At 44.9% G+C, this 23,215-nt stretch overlaps 1 protein-coding gene across 2 annotated transcripts in view; it reads left to right on the top strand.

Annotated features, from left to right (window-relative positions):
- Window positions 1-8,179: 8,179 nt before the first annotated feature.
- Kif3a (kinesin family member 3A) overlaps window positions 8,180-23,215 on the top strand; it is a 34,705-nt gene continuing 19,669 nt past the window's right edge. For both annotated transcript variants that reach the window (XM_055602830.1, XM_055602831.1), the window contains exons 1-5: window positions 8,180-8,317; window positions 10,985-11,258; window positions 21,655-21,799; window positions 21,896-21,980; window positions 22,909-23,014. In XM_055602830.1, coding sequence (XP_055458805.1) covers window positions 8,312-8,317; window positions 10,985-11,258; window positions 21,655-21,799; window positions 21,896-21,980; window positions 22,909-23,014 — 616 coding nt within the window. In that variant the 5' untranslated portion in view covers window positions 8,180-8,311. The remainder of the gene's footprint in view (window positions 8,318-10,984; window positions 11,259-21,654; window positions 21,800-21,895; window positions 21,981-22,908; window positions 23,015-23,215) is intronic.

Below are 23,215 nucleotides of genomic sequence, written 5' to 3' on the forward strand. Positions count from 1 at the left end.
GGCATCCACACACAGTAAGCTTGTCTTCTAGTGGCCTGCCACTGAAAATACTTCTGGGAGAAAAACCAAACCACATCTTGCCTGGCTGGCAAGTCACTAGGAAGTGGTGACTGTCATGTACTTCAGAGGGACTCCCTTTGCAAAAGGTCTGAAACCTCCACTGCCTGCCAGCTCAGCCACAGGGGCGCTTCGGAGGCTGGGCTGCGTCATGTGTGTTCAGCTGCAAGAGCTCACCCAAGTTTCCCCGGAGCTGTGGGTTTCGCTCACTCCTCCTCTCAATCCCAGCAGACAGGCACTCTGACAAACTGCCCAGGGCCTTGATAGCCTGGTAGCCTCATATCTTCCTTCAACCTTATTATCCCTCTGTATGCATGTGTGTGTGTGCGTGTATGTACAGGAGGCCAGAGGATATACTCAAATATCATTCTTTAGGCATCGACCACCTTTTGTGTTTTGAGACAGGGTCTCTCATCTCTTCCTTGCCTGGAACTTGTGGCTCCAGTAAGTGACGCTGGCTGGCCAGCAATCCCTAGGGACTTATCTCCTCGGCCTCCCTGGGGCTGGGATTATAAATGCCTCTCATCTCAGCCAGCTCAGGCTCTCACTCACACAGCAAGCGCTTTACCAATTGATGCCCTGCCCCACCCCCTTCCTTCCGCCTGTATTGAAGATGGTTCAGGTCTGAGAAGACTGCGTCTCTGTCAGATGTGGTACACACACAAAATCCCAGCACTGGGAAGGTGGAGGCAGGAGGCTCAGGTCAACGTTGGCTATCTAGTGAATTTGAGTCTAGCCTGGCTACAGAAGATTCTGTCTCTGAAAGTCAAAACCAAAAGCAAAACAAACAACTAGGCTTCTAACCGTGGAAGCCTTTGTAAACTTCCAAATACCAAAGGCTTTAATGACTTGAAACTACATTTTTAGAGAAACAAAATATTACTATGACCTCCCAAACTACTTATTTTTAAAGGTTATTCACTTGAGGTTTCATTAGACAAAAACAAAATTTAGTGGGCACAAAGTATATCTTTTAAAAAAGATTTTATGAGGCCAGCCTGGTCTACAACATGGGTCCAGGACAACCAATGCTATGCGGAGAGAGAAACCTTGTCTCAAAACACAAAACAAAAAAAAAAAGATTTAAAAAAAATTGTGTGTGTGCATGTGCACTCGCATGTTTATGAGGGGGTTTGTGTATACCAGGAAGCCAGAAGAGGGCAACAGATGCCCTTCAACTGGAGTTACAGATGTTTGTGAATCACCATGTGGGTCCTGGGAAAGAAACCCAGATCCTCTGCAAGAACAGCATGAGCTCTTAACCACTGAGCCATCATTCCAGCCCACAGATTATATTGTAATAAACATTTGTATTCAAGGTTTAGAACTGGACACACAAGCCATATTCTCCTGCTTCCTTGGAGACTGGCATTGGCCAGGGAAGGCGCTGGAGAAATGGCAGGAATGTCCCCACCCTCCAGGTGGAAGAGGGCAGCCGGCGGTGGGAAGGTCTGGGAAGCTGACTGAGAAACCATGTCCTGACAGAATGCTGCAGCAAAACTCTGGCGGCCAAGCAAACTTGCAGCACATACAGAACTCCTGCTCTTTCCTCAGCACCTGGACCTCCTGCCCCTCTCAGAGAAGGGTCTCAAGTCACTAGGGACCACGTTCATGGGCACAGCCAGGTCAAGTTTCTGGAAGTAAACTTGAAGTCACTTGTCCTAGCAACTGTCACCATCCCGTAGGGGCCTTCCTACTGTTACTGTGACCATATTGCCGCAGGAAGATAGCAAAAAGAGCCAGGTTGGACGTGGCCTGCAAGGAAGGGCTGGTTCAGCGGTGAAGAGTGAACATTGCTCTTGCGGAAGACCAGGGTTTGGTTGCTGGTGCCCACATGAGGTGGCTCACAGCTGCCTGTAACTCTAGCTCCTAGGGGGATCCAACATCTCTGGCCTTCACAGGCACCCACATTTAGCATGTACAAACTCACAGGCAGACACACATCCACAGGATTTATGTATATATGTATATGTATATATACTTTGGCTCAGAAAAATAAAAGACGTTCTTAGCCTGGAGAGGATTTCCTGCAAGGCATAGCACATCTCAACTTGTTGGGAGAAGAATCAAGGAGGGTGGCCAGAGTTTTGGCAGAGTCTGGGGTCCAGCAGTGGCAAGGCCTCCTGATTAAGGCGACCAAAGACCAAAGGGGCTAGAGGATCTTAAATCCAGATGGAATTAAGCCCCCTGCTGGCCTATTCTAAGGCAGAAGCTCCTGCTAGCTAGGTGAGGGAAACCACACCGGCAGCACTGGGTCTGGGTCCCGCAGAGGAGGTGATGGATAGTTGCCAAAGCACAGTGCGTGTTTTCACTCGAGATGTGCATCAGGAGGGCAGGCCAGGAGCACTCCTGGTGCCTCTGAGATGCGGCTTAGGCTACTGGTGTCTGGACCCGGCCTAGGCTCGAGGAACCCGTGCTGTTCATCGAAAGGCCACTAGGGGTCCTCCAGGAGAGCAAAGCCAACACACGACAGAGAGATGGCTCATGCCTCTCACCCTAGGCGCCAGCCTGGTGGAGCCTAGATCCAGGCTAGCTTTTCACGGCCACGTGCTGTGACCCTATAGTTGGGGCACCTCAAGGAAGCGGTGGGCTTGCTGGACTTACTTGCTCCGCTGCCGGGTGGCTGCATCTTAGCCCTCGCTGTGAAACTGGGTGCTAGGCACCTGCGTGTGAAAAAGTGAAAGTCTGCACCCACTTGTGAGTGAGAGGCTCCTCCTCTTCCACCCTTATACCCATGCTTTACACCTTTTCCCTAAACAGGCCTGGTCCCCACACAGAATTCCACAGTCTTCCTGGATTGTCTGGTGTGTGCCTGGCCATACATCCTGCATCTTACCTGATAGAATTGATGCGAGGACATGAAGAGCATCAAGAAAGCACTCCTGAGTCTTGGGATAGCTCCTGGCCTACTGCACATTGATCTCAGGGTCTGGGTTTCTGCTTATCCAAAAGGGCGAAAATCCCAGCTGTGGATGTGGCTCAGTTACCCACAATGCTCTGGATTTGAGTCGAAGCATCACATAAACCCAGTGTGGTAGTCCATGCCTGTAATCCCAGCACTTAAGAGGTGGAGGCAAGAGGTTCAGAAGTTCAAGGTCATCCTCTGCTACATAGTGGATCTGAGGACAGCCTGGGCTAGCAAGACTTTGCTTCACAGAAAAAGTGATAATCCCACCCTCTAAGGTAGGTTAGTCATTTCTGCATTTATCCATTTACACAATAGCTGTCTTAGTCAATGTCCTGTTATTCTGAAGAGACACCATGACCATGGCAACTCTTATAAAGGAAAACATTTCATTGGGGCTGACTTACAGTTTCTGAGGTTCAGTCCGTTATTGTCACGGTGGGAAGCATGGAGACACCCAGCAGATGCAGTGCTAGAGAAGAAGCTGAGAGTTCTACATCTAGATCAACAGGCAGCAGGAAGAGAGAGACACCGGACCCCCAGCTTGAGCATTTGAAACCTCAAAATCCACCCCTAGTGACACACTTCCTCCAACAAGGCCACACCTCCCAACAGCACCACTCCCTGACGACTAAGCACTCCGCTCTCTGAGCCTACGAGGGCCATTCTTATTCAAACCATCTCGGCAGCCTTGGGATGGTGTTGAATAGTGGTGGAAAGGGGTACCAGGAATGTGTAGGGGGCTAGTAATGGTTTTGTTTTTGAAGCAGTAGCATGTATTTCTGGCTTGCCCGGGATGCTCTTGAACTTCAGAACCTCCTTACTTCCCAAGTGCTGGCATTAGAGGCATCACCAGGAGAGGGCACTAGGGATGAACTCAGAGCCTCACGCATGCTAGGTGAGCTCTCTCCCAACTGAACTACGTTCTCACCTTGGAACTGGCAATGCTTTGGATTGTTTGTTTGTCTGTTGTTTGTTTGTTTTTCTCTCTTCTGGTCTCCATGAGCACCAGACACTCACTCACATTGGTGTACATACATGAATACAGGCCAGAGAAAGGGTTATGACATCAATCATGCTAAAAATGTGGACGAATTCATTCGCAAAAGTCACCCATGACGTAATTCCATTTGCATGAAATGTCCAGACTAGGCAAAGACACAGAGACAGAAACGTTGTGGGATATTTACCAGAGAAGACTGCTCACACATGGACTTAAGCCAACAGAAAGTCTTTATTAGCCAGCCAGCAACTACGCTGGGTGTTTGGGATCACAGCGTAGCCCTGAGCCTTTCTCAGGATGAGCTTTTAAGCACAAACATATGGGTTGACATCACTCAGTTAACAAGAACAGTTAGCCAGAATCAGAACTACAGAGCCAAAAGCAAGGTTGGTACATTTAGAGACTTTCACAGAGCTTTGGTAGGTTAGGTTTCTGTTTTCATTTTTGGCAGGCGGTGCTGTCTATGTGCTGAGTTTTACAGTGTGAATGGTACTTCCCTCACGGAGTCAGTCATGCTATGGTCTGTGGGCCCACTAAGTCTGGGACCCTGTCACAGAGTGACTACTCTAGGCACAGAACTTTTTAGGCTTACACCTCTTTTTAGGGTAAAGGAGTTGATTGTAGTTATATAGACATGCCGTTCCACCCGTGTTAGCAAAACCCAATGAATTACGCAATTTAAATTGATGAAGTGTATGGTGTGGGGTATTAATTATATCTTAACAAAGTTTGTACATAGGGTGAACAAGATGACCCAGTGGGTAAAGACCTCCCTGTCTTGCCTGATGACCTGAATTTGATGCCCAGGCTTAATATGGTCAAAGAAGAGAACTCACCTTCCCAAGTGCTCTTACCCACTGGGCCGTTTCTCCAGCCCCTTGGGTTTTCTGTTTGTTTGTTTGTTTGTTTGTTTGTTTTGGGGACGGGTCATACTTTGCTGCTCTGACCTGGGACTCGCTATACAGACCAAGCTTGAACTCACAGATAGCTAACAATCTGTCTCTTGCCTCTGAGTGCTGGGATTACCATACCTGGCTTCCTCTGTCTCATGGATCTCAGGTTGTCTCAGACTCACCATGTAGTTGAGAATGACCTTGAGTTTCTGATTCTCCTCCCTCCACCTGCGTATACCAGGTTTATGAGGCACTGAGAATGGAACCCAGGGATTCAAGCTTGCTGGGCAAGGACGCGCCAACCAAGCCACAGCTGTTACCCCGTAAGGATGCTATTATGGAAACCAACTCTGAAAGTAGCAATGCCTGTGAGGGACCACAGTGGTAGTTGTTGTGGTTGATATGAAGCTACTATGTTTTCAAATGTTAACTGTTTGCTTCCCAAGTTCCTTAGGAGCAAAGCCTCACGTATCCTCACGTATCCAAAACCTTGCTTTCCAAATTGTCCCTGATTGGTGAATAAAGTGCCTACACCTGGGCTGGGCAGGAAGAGGTAGGCGAAGCCTAGGTTTGAGGGCTTTTGGGGGATTGCAGAAGGACCAGGAGGGGGTCAGGGAGGAGAAAGAAAAGAAGAAGCAGGTTGCCATGGGTCAGGGTGAACCAGGAATATGTGGCCAAAAGCAGCTCGCTCTGAGGACTGGCCGAATGGAACAGGAACAGCTCAAGTGGAACCTGTGCAAGCATTTGATGGGGCTTTTAGATGGAAAATAGACAAGCTAGCTTAGAGGGGTAACATCTTCCCAGCCCCAGGCATATTAAGGCTTATTAAAAATCTAACAGGTTTCTGTGCCCATTTATTTCTAATACAGCGGGTTAAGGGATAACTGTCACCCTAATCGTCATATAAATCAATATTGAACGTTAGTAGCCACTTTTTTTTTTTTCCCCCACAACAGGTAGTGATGGTGAGACACAAACTCTGCTTTTACTTTAAGGCAGTAGGGAAGTGAGGGATGCTAACCGGGGAATGGGCTTTAAACGTTGACGGGATAAACTTAAAGTATCTGTTACACACCCAAGTGGACTGACACCCAGGGGAGAGGTTGGGCTGGAAGGAGGTGGATCTTGGTTCTTCTGGGTGAGGGTCTGTGCTCTGCTGTGGTGAGGCAGGCGAGGATCTGGGCTCGCTTTGAAGACACTCCCTTCCTGCTGGTGGTCCATGAAATAAACTAATTAACCAGCAAGGCCATTCTGAAAGGTCCTTTGCTCTGCTCCCCAACTGGAACACAGTGTACAATGGCCATGTTTCTTCTATTTTTTCCTTTTGTACGGTATTAATAACATGATTTTTACACAGCTAAAAACCTTTACACTAGTAGAAGGTATCTGAATGCAAAGCAATGCACTCAAAATGGGTTGATTTCATCCTTTCAGCAAACATTTTAATACTCTTTCAGAGATGTAACACAGAGAGGAAAAAAAACATACATAAAAAGCCTCTAGATTCAAGATGCTTATGGTGGCCTAAATATCTCGATGTTGTGTCGTATGATGTAATACGACATGCATTTGAATGCAGGATTATACCAGGAAAAATGGGCATAGCCATGAAACTGGATTCATTTAGAATATATTAAAAAAAAAAAAAACTTAAAAAAAAATTTGCCTGCATGTGTGCCTGTATGCCAGTAGAGGGCACCAGATTTCATTATAGATGGTTATGAGTCATCATGTGGTTGCTGGGAATTGAACTCAAGACCTTAAGGAAGAACAGCCAGTGCTCTTAACCTCTGAGCCGTCTCTGCAGCCCCTAAAGACATCTTTTAAGATTGCTCAGTGGGTGGAGGTGCTTGCCACTAACCCTGACTACCTTGGTTCCATCGGGGGAAGAAAGGACCAACTGCTATGGAGACCAACTGCTAAGAGAGTGTCATGAATGCCTGAGCTGGGTGCTGGGACCCTAACGCCACCCTCTGCAAGAGCGGTGTGTACCCTTAATTGCTGAGCCCTCTCTCCAGCCCCAAGCTGAACATTGTAAATGTTGACACAAAACATGCTTTACAATTTCTTGCAACTTAAAATCGCCGGTAACTCCCAGGTGCAATGTAGATGGCTTTAATGCCGGCACTGGGGTGTCAAAGGATCTCTGTGAGTTCAAGGCAACTCCCTGGTCTACACAGTGAGACCCTGTATCAAACCAAAACAAATTCCCGTAACTGAAGAATCCAAACCGGTTCTGTTGAGCAAATGCCATCTAGATGGAGATTCTGCTTTGACCAGTTTCTGGAGTGGATACCTTTACGTCTCAAACCAGGGATAAATGGCTAACTGGGTTGCCTATTTAACTTAGGAAAGTGGACCTGGCTGCTAGGCTCTCCTGGCATCCCTCAGTCCCTGCCTGTTACAGGGTTTGCCTCCCCCTGAACTCTCCTGCCCAGGCGCTGGCTGCCCTTCTGGGGCTCTTCCCTATATAATCCAACCATTTTGGCTCCACTAATCCGCTGGTTTCCTCCATCTCTTCTCTCTCCTCCTCACTCTCCTCGTAAGACCTGGCTCAGGGTCACGTTCACCCTGAATTCTCCCAGATGTCTCTGACTCTGGCTGTGCCCTCTCTTTTATCTACAATAAACCTCCTCCACCATACCTGGGAACAGTCATGTCCTTTCCTTTTCCTTTCTTTCTTTCTTTCTTTCTTTCTTTCTTTCTTTCTTTCTTTCTTTCTTTCTTTCTTTCTTTCTTTCTTTCTTTCTTCTTCTTTTTTTTTTTTCATTCAGATACCTCAGGCCAGAAATAAACCTCTGTCTGCAAAGAGCTCAGTTTTAAATAGGAGCGTGACCATTGCCCAGCATGTCTGAGGCCTGAGGTTCAATCCATGGCACCACCCCCAAACAAAAGCCCTCACCTGTCTACTGGAGCGCTCTACAGTCAACTGAATGGTTGAGGAATGCACATAAACAGACTAAGTTCACGTAGCACAACTTCTTACTCAAATTCTCAAACTGCTGGTGCAGGCAGAGATATCCAGAACCCAACCTCTGATATTCCTCATGAAATAAGGATTCATCGGAATTCTGGTGCTTTATTGTCCACTGCTGTTTTTAATATTTGGGATATTGGGGGCGCCAGAAGCTCCGCGCAATCTGGGCGGGTCAGGTGTCCCCAGAGTCGCAACCTGAACCTCCAGGTTTGCAGCGCAGAGACAAGGCAGCGCGGCGTCCGTGGAGATGGACGCGAAGAGCCCCTGCGCACGCGCACTCCAAGAAGCCCAGGGCACCCGAGCTGGGGCGGGGCGAGCTCGGAGTGCGCCTGCGCCCTGCGCCCTGCGCCGAGCGAGCCGCAGTCCCTGGAACGCCGAGGTGTTTCGGTCGCCTGCGGCCAGCGTCGCCCGCAAACCCGGGGTTGTTGGGCTGCATCCCGAGCGGGGACGTTGGCGGAGCACGGGGCGCGGCCACCATGCCGGTGAGGACGGCCACTCGGCCGCTGGGGCTCCGGCTCATCGTGGCGGCCCTGCTCGGGGGCGCGGCCGTTGCCATAGAAGCGCGCGGCGGGCGGGCGTGGCCGCGAGGCCCGGGAGGGGACAGGGCGGCGGGGCTGGGGTCCAGCGGGCGTCCGGGGGCGCCCGGGACCCGCCCTGTCGCCGCCCCGCCCCGCGCTGCCTCCCACCGGGCCTGCGCTGTCCGACGGGAAAGCGCGGCGCGGGCAGCGGGGGCTTGGTGGCTGCGCGCGGCCGCGGGGGTCGTACGGGGTGCCCGCGCCCCTAGAGCCCCCGCCCTGGCCTCCCGTTCCCGGGGTGTAAGCTGTCATTCCCTTGGGGGCACTTTAGCTTATGGTGCAGAGTGTGACCCATAGGTGTCTTTGTGTGAGTACGCGGTGGCGATTTGGTTACCTCCTAGGGTTTCACGGATTGTTATCGTGCCATAATAAGGGGGTGATTTTAAGTCCCATTGGAGAAGACTCGAGCCACGAAAGGTTATTTATTGGTTATGAGGCCTCTGACGGTTATTCAAATTGCCTGGACCCTTAGTTCCCACACAATTAAACTTTTCTTCTTGGGGTTTTTATCAAGGCGAAATAAAACAATGCACAGGACACCTCAAGGACTTGGCATTTAACACAGAATGCTCAGTGTTTGTTTCTATTCATTACCTGCAGGGTATTCGATAAATATTGGACACTAGCCTTATATATATGTGTGTTGGTTATATAGGTGGTAGGGTTGGTTGAGCGAAACTTGCCAGTTTTTGTGTCTTTATTTTTACTTTATGTGTTGCATGAGCGTTCGCATGCGTGTATGTGCACCACGAGCCAGGGGAAGGAAGAAGACGGCGTGGGACCTCTTGGAACTGGAGTTATATATAAGCAGTTGTGAGCTGCCATGTGGGTGCTGGAAACCCAGCCCAGGGCCTCTGCAGGATTAGAAAGTAAAGTGCTCTTGACTACTGAGCCACCTCCCCAGCCCCCATTTGCCAGATTTTTGACTTGGGAGAAAGAGAAGCTTGCCTTTTGAGGCAGAGGTGAAAGCCATACATAGTAACAGAGAAAAGACAGTCTTAATAAATGAAGTGGGTAAGTGGCATATGATAGAAGTGGGCTCTGGTGAACTGGAAAATGCTGGCCTACGGATACCAGATCTACTTTTCAAGAGACTTAAGTTGCTATATTTGTAGAGTTTCTCAATTTTAGCAGCTGATTAAAATACTGAAAACTACTGTGAGCCAGCTGGCCAGCATTTTGAAAGGCTGAGGGAGGAGGAGGATAAAAAGAGTTCAAGGCTAGCTAGGCGGTGATGGCACCTTTAATCCCAACACTTGGAAGGCGGGGGCAAGTGGATCTCCATGAGTTCGAAGGTAGCCTGGTCTGGTCTACAGAGTGAGTTCCAGGACAGCCAGAGGTACACAGAGAAACCCTGTCTGGAGAGAGGGGGAGAGAGAGAGAGAGAGGAAAAAAAAAAAGAGTCCTTGACTTCTTGATAAGTTCCAAGCTGCCTGAGACCCCAGTGTCTGAACAAAACAAAAATACTCTGGACCAAATGAAAGAATATTATGGGCTGAATTCAGCCTGTTGACTACTTGTTCTGAGCTCAGGTGAATAGAATGACAGATATCAATCAAGGAGCAAAGGAGTAAAATTGTATCCTTTAAAAGCAGGATGTGCTGCTCTCTCTTTCTCTCTCAGAGTCTATTAAAAAAAAAAAAAAAAACCGTTTGACCTAGTCAGAGAAGTGTTCCCATAGGAAGTGGCTGCTGAGCTGAAAACTGAAGGATAAATAAGTGAAGGAGGACATGAGGAATGTTCTAGGCAGAAGGAAAGCCAGGGTGAAGAAGTGGGCATTAGAAAAGATCACGAAAGTCTGCTAAGAGGAGCCAGAGTATTTGGTGACGCCTACAGGCATTTCTAGACCACCTTAACATTTTTATTTTTAATATCTGTCATCTGTGGGAGATTTTCACATTGGAGAGTAATGTGGTTTGGTTTGTGTTTACACCACCATGTAAGAGGACAGACTGAAGGGCAGTTTAGTTAGATTTAGGAGCATAGTTAGGAGACTAATTCAGGGCCCAGGTAATATGCCAGAGCCTAAGGTGATGAAGGCCAAGCTGGGGAGAAGCATATTGATAGTAATGGGACTGTTTGGACTTAATTTCCTAGCCATGTAAAATTTTGAAAATCAAAACTTTATACAAATGTTCCTAAGACATTTTTCTCTGTATGTCATTGTCCTTAACTTACTGTTGTGCAGAGAAGGTCATGTATAGATGTGTCATGATAAAAATTTCATAAATGCATTCTAGAAAATGAAATAAGCTGTCCTGGGAGAGCAAAGGCCCTCAGACATGGTTGCTTTGTTTTGAGACAGGGTCTCACTGTATTACATAGGCTGGTCTCAGACTCACCGAGGAACACGGGCCTCTTTTCTCTCTCTTTTGTACTGCAAAAGAGACATTTTCTCATTGCATCCTAACAAACCCTTCCTGTGTGTGTAGAGATCTTTCGTCGCATTTGACAGAGACTTGTGAAGTCCTAACACATTCAGGGTGCTGAGGTGGAAAAGTCATCTTTTCCAGTTACAAACTTAGGACAAAAATGAATGTTCTTTCTGTTCTTTGTAAACCTTGTCTCCATCAGATCAATAAATCTGAGAAGCCCGAAAGCTGCGATAATGTGAAGGTTGTTGTGAGGTGCCGGCCCCTCAACGAAAGAGAGAAATCAATGTGCTATAGACAGGCCGTCAGCGTGGATGAGATGAGAGGCACCATCACTGTCCATAAGAACGACTCTTCCAACGAACCTCCGAAGACATTTACTTTTGATACTGTTTTTGGACCAGAAAGTAAACAGCTTGATGTATATAACTTAACTGCAAGACCTATTATTGATTCTGTTCTGGAAGGCTACAATGGTGAGTGACTATGCGGCTTACTTAAAAAAAAAAAAAAAACAAACAAAACACCTTTATTATTGTATAGGTGATGCCCAGTACATAGGTAGTCCATGTAATCGCACCTGCAGCTTGATAGTCATGGTAAGCATACACAGTTGTGAGACCTCCCTGAGGTTCTGTTTTGGAATGCTGGTGGCATCCTCAGGCATTCCTTTCCACCCTTCTTGCACTCTCCTGCCCTGCATCCATTGACCTGCTCTCGTGTCACAGTCGTTTTGTCTTTTTGAAATCTCACTGAAATGATATCATAAGATGCTACCTTTTTGTTTTTAAAGATTTATTTTTATTTTACGTGTATGAGTATCTTGCCTTCACGTAGGTCTGTGCGTGCTCTGCATACATACAGTGCTCATGGAAGTCAGAAGAGGGCAGGCGGTTCTGGGGCTGGAGTTACAGATGGTTGTGAGCCACCCTGTGGGTGCTGGGAATACAACCTAGGTCCTCTGGAAGAGTAGCCAGTGCTCTTAACTGCGGAGCCATCTCTCAAGCCCATAAAATGCAATTTAAAAAAAAAAAGCCGTTTTCTTTCTCTTTGTGTAATGTTTTTGGAGTTTACTGCTCTTTTCATGTTAATACTTTGTGACTTACCAAGAAAAAAAAGATTTATTTGTTATTTTATTTGTACAATTGAGCGTTTGCCTCTATGTATGTGCACCATGCGCATTGCTGGTACCCTCAGAGGCCATAAGAGGTCGTTGATTTGTGAATCACCAATTGGGTTTCAGGAGCCTCACTTAGGTCCTCTGAAAGAGCAGCAAGGGCTTTTAACCACGGAGCCATCTCTCCAGGCCTGACCTACTGTATGCTTTTTATTTTGCTTTTGGTTTTTCAAGATGGTTTCTCTCTGTAGCCCTGACTGTCTTCTGTAGACCAGGCTGGCCTCAAACTCAGAGATCTTCCTGTCTTCCTGCCTCTGCCTCCCCAGTGCTAGGATTAAAGGTTTGCACTACCATCCTTGGCTTATCTCGTGATTTTATTCTTTTTAAATTGTGTCCCTTTATTGAGACATGGTCTCAAATAGCCCAGGTTGACATTGAACTTGTTAGTAGTTGAGGCTAGCCTTGCACTGATTCTTAAGCATCCACATTTCTGAATTGCATTGTACTGTAAGTATGTAACACCCTGTCCATTTATCAGTTGATGGAAGTCTAGACTTTTTGCTAAGATAAATAATACTGCTTTAATTCTTGGTAAGGATGTAAAGTTTGTCTTGGATAGCTACCTAGAAATTAGATTGTCAAATGGTAAGCACATAGACAGATTTAGACATGTATATAGATACCAAGTTGTTCCAGCACTGTTTAGTGCTGGTGGCCTGTGCCTTTGATCCCAGCACTTGGGGGTGGAGATCTCTGAGTTTGAGGCCAGCCTGGTCTACAAAGCAAGTTCCAAGAGAGTCAGAGCTACATAGAGAAACCCTGTCTCAAAAGACAGAAAGAAAAAGAAAAATCCACAAAACAAAACCAATAAGTCATTCCTTCTTTTGATATTGAATTGGCTTTTGGGGGGGTGGGGTGTCAAAACTCTGCTGACAGAGGTGTGTATACTTACTTTTCGGACTGCTTGTTCTGTCCGTGTAGAGTCTGCCTTGATGGCCGTAGCTTTGTAGTGTGCTGTTGAAGTTAGGTAGCAACTCTGAGCTGGCAACCATTCTCCAACTTGGCTGGCTTTCTTTTTTGTCTGTTAGTTTCCATAATTGGTTTTTTCCTTTGTATTTTCATATAGATTTTATAACTACCTTAGCAGTTTCCATAAAAATCCCTTTTGGGCTATTGATCACAGTGTGTTGAATTGCTCTGTTGACGCTTTTGAGTCTTCTTTTTCATTAACATTACTGTTTATGTCTTGCTTAATTAAACTCTTTCACTTCTTTTAATAGTCTTCACATTATTCTTATGAACTTAAAAAGTTACATTTACTTACTTAGGTGAGGAAATTTGTGCGATGGCATTTGTGTAGCGACCAGAAGACAGCTTGGGAAAGTGGTTTCTGGCTTTCCACCATGGGATTCCAGGGTTTGAACTCAGGTGTCAGGTCTGGTGGCAAGTGTCTTACCCGCTCAGCCATCTCTCTCTCAGCCCACTTCTCAGCATTCTGTGGCGAATAGAATTGTTTGCATAATTTTATATTGATATATATATTTTTTATATTGTATATATTGCTAATATACAGAAATGTATTTGATTTTAAAGTAATTTTTCTTACTAGATAAAATTGAAGTGACATAAATCCACTCATCATTGGACAGTATAGGATTCACACGTTTTTCAGTGGATCACAGTGTGCAAACTGTCACCACCACCTTTGTTAAGATTGTTTGCAGCAACCCAGGAAGCAGTCTGGATCTCGTTTTCAGCCACTTCAGTCCTCTTCTCGCATGACTGCTCTGTTGGAGTTTTCCTGCTCTGGCATGTCTTGGAAAGAGGCTCACATACCACAGTGTCCTTTATCTGGCTTCTTTCATCTAGCACAGTGTTTTTCTGTGTTCTTATTGTAGACTGTATCAGCATTCATTCTTTTCATGAGCAAATACTATTCCTTTGTGTAGATGCATTTTGTTTGGACATTCACAGTTGAACATTTGGGCTGAGGAATAATGTTGTTTTGCATATTCTTGTACAAGCTTTTAACTTTTTCCTGAACATACACACCTAGGAGAAGAGTTGCTGAGTCATGGGGTAACTTTCTTTGACCAACTGCCAAATGGTATTTCTAGTGTCGTCACCATTTCACATTCCCACCAGTGATATGAACGTTCCAAGTTTCTCCGTTCCTTTGCCAGCATCTGTTACTGACATTTTGGTAGCATCATCCTAATGGCTGTTTCATGACTTGCAGTTGAATACCTTGTATCTGAAACCTTACTAAACTTAATAATTCTTGTTGATTTTAGTGTTTTTCCCTCGGGCAGGAGGTGGAGATCAAATTCAGACTCTTAATACTTAAAAAAAAAAAAAAGTTCTCCAGGATTTTCTACATGCATAATTGTATTGTCTGCCTGTAAAGACAGTTTTTACTTTTCTTTCCAATCTTTTGCCTTTAATGTACTTTCTTGCCTGATTCCCTGGCCAGAAACTCCAATAAATGTAGAACATAATTGGAGAAAGTGGACATTGTGGTCTTGCTTCTGATCTTGGGGAAAATGTACTTATTCTTTGATTGGTGAACTTAGTATTCGCTATAGATAGAAATGTTCTCAGGCAGACTGAGGAGGTGCCTTTCTTCTAGTTCAGTTTGCTGACAGTTTGTTTGTTTGTTTGTTTGCCTTTCTTTCTTGCAGGAGTGTATATTTCATTTTTTCAAATGTAGTTTTTTTGTTATTAGGTTTTTATAAGTGAAACCAGCTTTGTCACTTAATCATGGATTTTTGTTCTTTTTCACATATTGTTACATTTGATTTGCCAAGTTTTTATTTAAAAATTTTGCACCTGTGTTAATGACAGATATAAAACCACAGTTTTCTGGAAATGTCTTTTGCTAGTTTGATTATCAGAATAATGCTAGTTTTCTTTTTTGGTCTTTGAAGACAGGGTTTTTCGGTGTAGCCCTGGCTGTCCTGGAACTCACTCTGTAGACCAGCCTGGCCTTGAATTTACAAGGATCCGCCTGCCTCTCCCTATGAGTGCTGGGGCTAAAGCTGCTAGTTTTCTTAAAAGACTTATTTTTAACTGTGTGTGTGTGTGTATGTGTGTGTGTGTGGGGGTATGTGCTGGTGGAGGTCAGAAGGTGTTGGATCCCCTGGAGCTGGAGTTACAGACGGTTGTCAGCTGCACAGTATAGATGCTGGCAGTGGGACATGGCTCCTCTGCCATCTCTCCGGCCTCTAGTTCTCCAATAACCTCCAATTATGATTAGTCCCTTTTTAAACTTTTAGTAGAACCTGTGTAGAATTGATATTGTTCCTCAGACACTGGAGAGCACTCATCAGTGCTGCAGCTGGGTGCAGCCCTCTCTGTAGGTAGGCTGGTAAGCTCTTCAGGTGCAGTTACGCAAGTGGGTCCAGGACTTTTCTTCTCTTGAGCGAGCTTCTTGTTTTGTTTTGTTTTGTTTCTGAGACAGAGTTTCTCTTTGTGTAGCCCTGGCTGACCTGGAATTCTGTAGACCAGGCTGGCTTCAGACTCAGAAACCTACCTGCTTCTGCTGCTGCCTCCTGAGCGCTAGGATTAAAGAGGCAGTTGTCATTTTAATCACGAAGTTGTTCTCTGTTCTCATGGCTCCAGGTGTTAGAATGCTCAGTGCTAACCTTTCTCTTCCCCATATGGTGATTCTTTTTCCTGACTAGTTGACAAGATTATACCTTGGATGTTTTTCACTTTTCCTGTGTTGTTTGATGTTTCTGTCCTGTTGCTCTGTTCTGATCTTAATTTCTTCTTTTCTCTGACTTTGGATTTTAATTTGTTCTTTCTCTGTTTTTGTTTTCTGTTTGTTTGAAACAGGGACTTTCTACATTGCCTAGACTGACCTAGAACTTGCTATGTAGAACAGCCTAGCCTGGAACTCAGAGATTCTTCTACCTCTGCCTCCCAAGTGCTGGGGCTAAAGTCATGTACTTGTGCCCAGCCTCTGTTGTCTTATAGTGGGAACAGGGGTCACTGTTTGGAGACTTTTCACCCTTCTGTATAGGAGTTTAGTGATATACCCATATCCATCCCCACATACTGCTTTAGTGTCATCTAAAACATTCAGACCGTGTTTCACATACACCATTCCAGAATGCTTTCTATTCCACTGTGGGTGTGTATGTGCATGTTTACGTGTTTGCAGCTTTATGTGTGTGCCAGTGTGCATGGATGTGTATTGTGCACATTGTTTGAAGGCCAGAGGTCAACCTCGGGCGTTGTTCCTCAGGAGGGATCTCCCTTGTTCTTTGAGACCGAGGCCCATGTAGGCTAGCTTGTGAGCCTCGGGATCCTCCTGTAGACGCCTCCCCAGAGTTTGAATCCAAGCACATGCCACCACCTTTGGCTTTTTATGTTGTGATTGAGCTCAAGTCCTTACGCCTGTGTGGCAAGCTCTTTACCAACTGAACCACCCATCTCCCAGCCCCTTGATTGCTTCCTTGATAATGTGTTATTTAGTTGAGATATTTTAAGTTTTTTTCCAGAGGTTTTTCTTTTGATTCTAGCCTAATTTCATTTTAGCTAGTGAACATACTTTATGTGATTTGAATCTTTCTAGGTTTGTTGAGACTTGTTTTCTTTCCCGGAATGTAACTTGTTAGTCAATGCTTTGTGTATATTTGACAATGCTGTGTGTTCTGTTGAGGCAGGGGTGTCCTTTTAATATCTACTACACAGTTGTTTTACTATTATTGGTTAGCTCTTCTGTCTGTTTGGTCTAACAGTTACCGAGAAATCTCTTAGTATCTTTTCTTTGCTTTTTGTGTTTTTTTCGAGACAGGGTTTCTTTGCCTTGGCTGTCCTGGACTTACTTTGTAGACCAGGCTGGCCTCAAACAAAGATCTGCCTGCCTCTGCCTCCCAGTGTTGGGATTACAGGCATGTGCCACCATGCCTGGCCTTGGAATAGCTTGTCTGTTTTCTGATTTGCCTTTTTTTTTTTTTTTTTTTTTTTTTTTAAGACAAGAGTCTCACTATATACCCCTGGCTGGCCTTGCACTCAGTGCTGGGATTAATGAAACTCATGAACCGCCATGCTGGACTTCCTACTTTCTTGTTGTTGTTATGTATTTTGGAGCTCTGTGAGAAGGTGCGTGAATGCTTAGGGTTTTTTTTTTTTTTTATATTGGTGACTTTTTTATTGTGAAATTGTTCTTTCTGTTTTTGGATTCCCTGTCTCTCCCCTCAGGGCTTAATGCATGTGCTCTGCTATTAAGCTATATCCTCATCCCTGTGAAATCACCCCCTTACTCCTGGTGATATTTGCCCTGAATCTGCTGTTTGGTATTGATATAGACACTCTGACTTTTCTTTTATTGATATGTGCTTTTCTCCATCCTTTTAATCAATTTGTGCTTTGATATTAGAAGCATATTTTTTTCTAAAGTGTCTGTGTGTTTCTGTGTATGAGATGCTAGAGAGAGATGAAAGAAACAGAAGTGGGGCATGTGCATGCCACAGGGCTTGTGTGGAGAGCAGAGGACGCATCTGAGGAGTTGGTTCTCTTTCACCTTCACAGTAGTGCCAGGGTTCAAACTCAGGTGGCGAGTGCCTCTTTGCCTGCAGAACCAGCTCAGTGCCCTAAGCATGGAATTGTAACAGGGGCTGCCACGGAGTCCGCCCCGCCATCATCTCAAGTATGTCTGGCTCCTCAGCTGCCTTGAAGACTTTCTGCTTTATCACCGGTCTCACTTCATTTGATTTTAATATGCTTTGTTGGGTTTTTCTTTGTGTCTCTTGTGTTTGTGGTGTTAAGCTTTTTGGATTTGTAGATTATTGACTTCATCCTTTGTGGGGCATTTTCTGCTGTTCTTTCTTCAGGTATTTTACAGTCCTTGCCATCACTCTTAGGGAAACTCCAGAGATACGTAGGAGTGCTAAAAACTGTCCTGGCTTCCTGATGCACTGCTCTGTCTTTGTTTTCCAGTTTCTCTGTTTTGCTTGCTTGGGTATGTTTCCTAGTGTTCTGACCTCCTCTGCGATGCCTCGAGTGCCCTTAGCCCCTCACTGCAGTTTCTATCACCCACACTCTGGTCTGCAGGTCTAGATGTCTGGGCTCTGTGTGTCCTACGCCCACGTTCCTAGCGCTGTTGATGTGCATACTGATTCTAGCCTCTGTCGATTTTGAGTTAGTTTTAGTTGACAGATTTCTTTAATAGACCATATCATTTTTTTTCTTTTGTAAACTTGGCAAGTTCTGGTTGGAAGCTAGACATTGTGATTTTTACTTTAATTTTTTATCTTTTTTTAGTTTTTTTATGAACATTTTGTTCTCAGCAGTTACTTGAAAACCAGTTTAATCTTTTTAGGGAGACATGTTCTCATTCTCTCTTCTTTTTCCCCTCCCTCCCTCTATATTTTCCTTTTTCTTCCTTTCTTTCCTTTCTTACTGTTGGTTTGGAGTCAGTTGGCCTTAAACTTGCTATATAATCCAGGTTGGCCTTAGCCTCACCATGTAGCCAAGAATGATCTTGAATCCTCCTGTTCTGCCTCCCAACTGCCGCCATGCCTGGCTTCAGGTCTCCTCCAAGATTGGCTAGTAAAAACCAGAGCAATGTCCCCCCTTCTCCACTGTCGTATGATCCTTTTGTGTACTGTACTAAACATCCAGGGTTTTCCAGGCCGGCTGTCACTTGGTAGTGTGAATGCTGACCATTCCTCTTTCCAGTCTCTCCAGATGCCTCTCCCCCACCCTGTTAGATGACTTTCTCATATTCTGGTGGGCACTCAGCTAGGTACTTGAGGAGGATCCTCTGCCAGTGTCCAGAGCTCGCTCTCTCTCTCTCTCTCTCTCTCTCTCTCTCTCTCTGCTGCCTTCTCCCCAGGACACTGCCTCCTCCAGGCTCTGGTCACTCTAGTCTCACTTTGGAGTTCTCATGGGAAATCGGCTGTTCTCTGTTTGTGTCCCTCTCTTGTTCTGTGACTTGGATTTGTTCTTTCCCAGGCTCTGTATTTGACCCAACTGGCCTTGAAAACCCCAGAGATCTACCCGCCTCTGCCTCCTGCATGCTGGTGCTGAAGGTAAATGCCACCATATCTGAATTAGATTGTTTAATTAACTGTTTTGAAAGCTGTTGCTTTCGTTTTGGTTTTGGTTTTCTATTTTCAGTTCTAGCCAGTATGGCTCACTTAGTCCTTGATAATCCATCTTGGTTGGAATCAAAAGTGTTACTTCTTTAATTTTGAGTTAACAGAATTATGACTGTTTAAAAATAAATACTATGGGGGTTGGAAAGATTCCTCAGTGGTTACGAGCACTGAATGTTCTTCCAAAGGACCTGATTCAAGTTCCAGCACCACATGGCAGCTCACAACTGTCTGTAATTCCAGTTCCACAGGATCTGACACCATCACACAGACATACGTGCAGGCAGAACCCCAATGTACATAAAACAAAATAAATAATTAAATTATAAAAATAAAAAATGAATAGTATGAAGAATGGTCTTTGACTACCAAGAGATTGTACCTGTTTTCCATTGTCTAGTGCCTACTCTAGAAACTGATAACAGTAGAACAGTTGGGAAGAGATAATTACATAGGAATGCTCTAACACTTAGTGCAGGCCATTCTCCGTTACTGAATGTAATTCGGGTGTAATCTTTAGGATTCTCAGGGGCTGCCATTAATCTTCACCTGTTTTAAAATAGTATTAGCTAGGTTCAGTGATGAATGTCTATTCCGGCTTGAAGATAGCCAAGGTAGGAGGCTCACCTAAGCCAGGCGTTCAAGGTAAGACCCGATGTCAAGAAATAATAATAGACTATTTTTAGAGCAGTTTTCGAGTCACAGCAAAGTATAGACAACGCCGATGGAGCCCAGTGCTGTGTGCAGCGCTTCCTCAGTGTGACTGTCCCCACCAGAGCCAAGTGCCCTGAGGCCGAGGTCCCAGCGTTGCCACGCTATCATCACCCAGAACCTCTCCTTCATACTCAGGTTCACTCTGCAGTGTCCTGGCCAGTGACTCCGGCTCTCTGCGTCTCCAGCTTCCTTGCTTGCTCCTTGGCACTTGGAGCCACGGTGGTCTGGAGGCTGCACTCTGACAGAACAGTCGCTCTTGCTTTGCTTTGTTCTAGGTTGTGGTTTCTGTGAGCTTGTGTGATTAGGGACCTGTGAGTTTTTCTGGCTTGAATCCATCCTCCTTTTCCCTCTCTGTTTCTCCCATCCTGACGGCTTCAGTTCCTAGAAGTCTCCGTTCTTCTTGCCTCTATTCTGGTTCTTCATTGTGCTTTCTGGTTCTCAGTGTAAACTCACCTATTCGGGAAATTGTTCCCTGACCTCTGTCTTCTTGCACCCCCGCTACCCTGCCCGGTTTACATCCTTACTTCATCTAGATTGGTTTCTCACCATAACACCAGAGTTTGTATTTGTCCTTGGTGCCTAGTGCTATACTTAGGTGTGTGAGGTAAATATTTGTAAATAGATAGATTTAGGAAGTGTAAGTTGTAACCAGTTGCCTAAAATAATTATCACTTTTTTAGTTAATAGCCCCTGTATTTTACAGAAACTGTTACTTTAGACCTTTTCTTTTCTTATTTCTTTTTTTCTTTTCTTTCTTTTTTTTTTCTTTCTTTCTCTGTAGACCAGGCTGGCCTTGAACTTACAGAGATCCAAACAGCCTCTGTTTCCCTGAGTGCTGCAATTAAAGGTGTGCGCCACCATGCTCACAGACCATTTCTTTTTAAATAATAATTATTTTAGAATTGAAAAGAAGAAAATGCCGTTTTAACCAATATCCTCAATCAGGTATGTGTTGATTACTGGATGTGAATCGCTTCATTTAATTCTTCCTGTTGCTATGTGGAGTAGGTTATCAGCCTGTTTTACCTCTGTGGAGACTTCTCTGGGAATTTAACGTGTCTAAGGTCAGGTGGCTAAAGAGTACCGGTTACGGTAGACTCGGACATGTGTCTGCTCTGCTTCTTTGCTGTGCTTTAACTGACTCCAATTTAATGGTCTCTTCCAACTTAATTTCTTAGAATTAACTATAATGTAAATTGTCTTTTCTTTTTTTGAGACAGGGTTTCACTGTGTAGCCCTGTCCGGTCTGGAACTCACTGTGTAGAACAGTCTGGCTTTGAAATGCCAGATATCCAGCCAGGCGTGGTGGCGCACCTATGGTTCCAGCAGCCAGAGAGGCAGAGACAGGCTGATCTCTGTGAGTTTGAGGCCAGCCTGGTCTACAAGGGACAGTTAAGTCCAGGACAGCTAAGGGTACAGAGAAACCTGGTGTTGAAACAAAACAAATGAAAACAAAACAAAAAATCCCAGAGATCCATCTGCCCCTGCCTCCCAAGTGTGGGGATTAAAGGCATGCCGTGTCCAGCCAGTGTAAGAGTTTTACGTTTAGGGTTTGGGATACTTTTTAGAGATTAATTAGAAGTGTTTTGTTGATCCTGGTGCTTTAACAGTATTTTGCTTACTTGGCATAACACCTATTGTTGATGTTGATACTAAAGGTCAAACATATATGAGAATATGTTTTTGTTTTGTTTTGTTTTGAGACAGAGTCTCAACTATGTAGCCCAGGTTGCCCTGGAATTTGCCATATAGCCCAGGCTGCCCTCAAACATGCAGTGATCCTCCTACTTCCTCTCTCTAGTACTGGGATTATGGATGTGTGCCGTTGTGCCCAGCTGGAGAGTGGAGTTTTAATTCAGGGAATTAAAAGTGTCAAAAGCTTAATGTTAAGATCACCAGACTCTGGAAGTAACAGACTCTATGCCTCCTTCTCAGGGACCATTTTTGCATATGGACAGACGGGGACAGGCAAGACTTTCACCATGGAAGGTGTTCGCTCAGTGCCGGGGCTCAGAGGGGTCATCCCCAACTCATTTGCCCACATATTTGGCCACATTGCAAAAGCAGAGGGCGACACAAGGTGAGAGTGCTCCCAGTTCCTAACATGAGAGGGAGGCCTGGGAGCGCGGGGATTATAAACACAGTGAAGACATTGACTATTCTATTGTACTTACAGGTTTTTGGTGCGAGTGTCATACTTGGAGATATATAATGAAGAAGTTCGAGACCTTTTAGGCAAGGATCAGACTCAGAGGCTGGAGGTAAGGATGGAATTAGAGTTGAAATAAAAATTAGAATAGAGTGCTTGTCAGATGAAGGTTCTTTTGCATTCATTTGTGTGTTCTCTTCCTATAAGAGGTGCTTTTAAAAACCACCTGCTCTGTCCCTCTTTACCAGCAGACCCATTTGAGCAAAAGTCGCTGAGCATGGCTGCCGAGTCAGGCAGTGAATTTGATAGATAGTGCCATCCTAAAGATACTTGAAGATACAAAACAAACTCTTGTGTTTTTTTGTTTTTGTTTTTGTTTTTTTAATTTTTCTTAAAAATTAGCCTTTTAGGGAGTTGGGGATTTAGCTCAGTGGTAGAGAGCTTGTCTAGCAAGTGCAGGGCCCTAGGTTTGATCCTCAGCTCTGGGGAAAAAAAAAAAAAAATAGCCTCTTAAATGTTAGTATTGGAATTTTTTTATTTTTGTAAGTGCCCTGTCTGTGTTTTGTTTGTTTGTTTGTTTGTTTTCATTTGAAGATCCTTGCCGTATTCTTTTACCCCAGACCAGCCTGTCTTCGATTTTTGAAAATTTTAGGTTAAAGTCATGTTGCAGAGGCTTACCCTGTTCCTTTCACCAGCTCCTTGTCCCTGAATACATTCCTGGGCTAAGGTGCATGCCCAAGGGCAGGTAAAGGGCTCGCCACTGAGCCTGAACCAGGCTTTGGTCTCTGAGACCACAGGTGGAGGAGGGAAGCGTGAGCTGTTTTCTTATGCTGTCTTGTGTGCTATGGCATCATCACAGTTAATTTAGTGTTCAGTATTCCTTTCTGAGTTCTTACACATTTTCACCTCTGTGAAGCAGGCATCTTTCATAACCGTACCCTACTGTTTTCCCACGTGTAACGGTAGATACTCAGCAAATAACTGGAAAACTTCTCTGTTATAAACCAAAGTCTTAGGCGTGATTTTTGCTTGTTTTTCAGGTTAAAGAAAGGCCTGATGTGGGAGTGTATATCAAAGATTTATCAGCTTATGTGGTCAATAATGCTGATGATATGGATAGAATCATGACTCTGGGCCACAAGAACCGTAAGTGCGGACATTACTGTGGTGAAATGCCCGTATTTGAGTGCTGGATGAGAAGCAAAGAAGTTTGGCTTTTGCCCCGTAGAGGTTGAATTCTTTTATCCTTTTATTTATTATTATTATTATTTGTTGTTGTTTATTTTCTTATTTTGAGACAGGGTTTCTCTGTGTAGCCTTATCTGTACTGGAATTTACTCTGTTGAC

This window comes from Psammomys obesus, unplaced genomic scaffold (assembly GCF_907164565.1).
Source record: "Psammomys obesus unplaced genomic scaffold, mPsaObe1.curated_primary_1811, whole genome shotgun sequence".
NCBI lineage: Eukaryota > Metazoa > Chordata > Mammalia > Rodentia > Muridae > Psammomys > Psammomys obesus.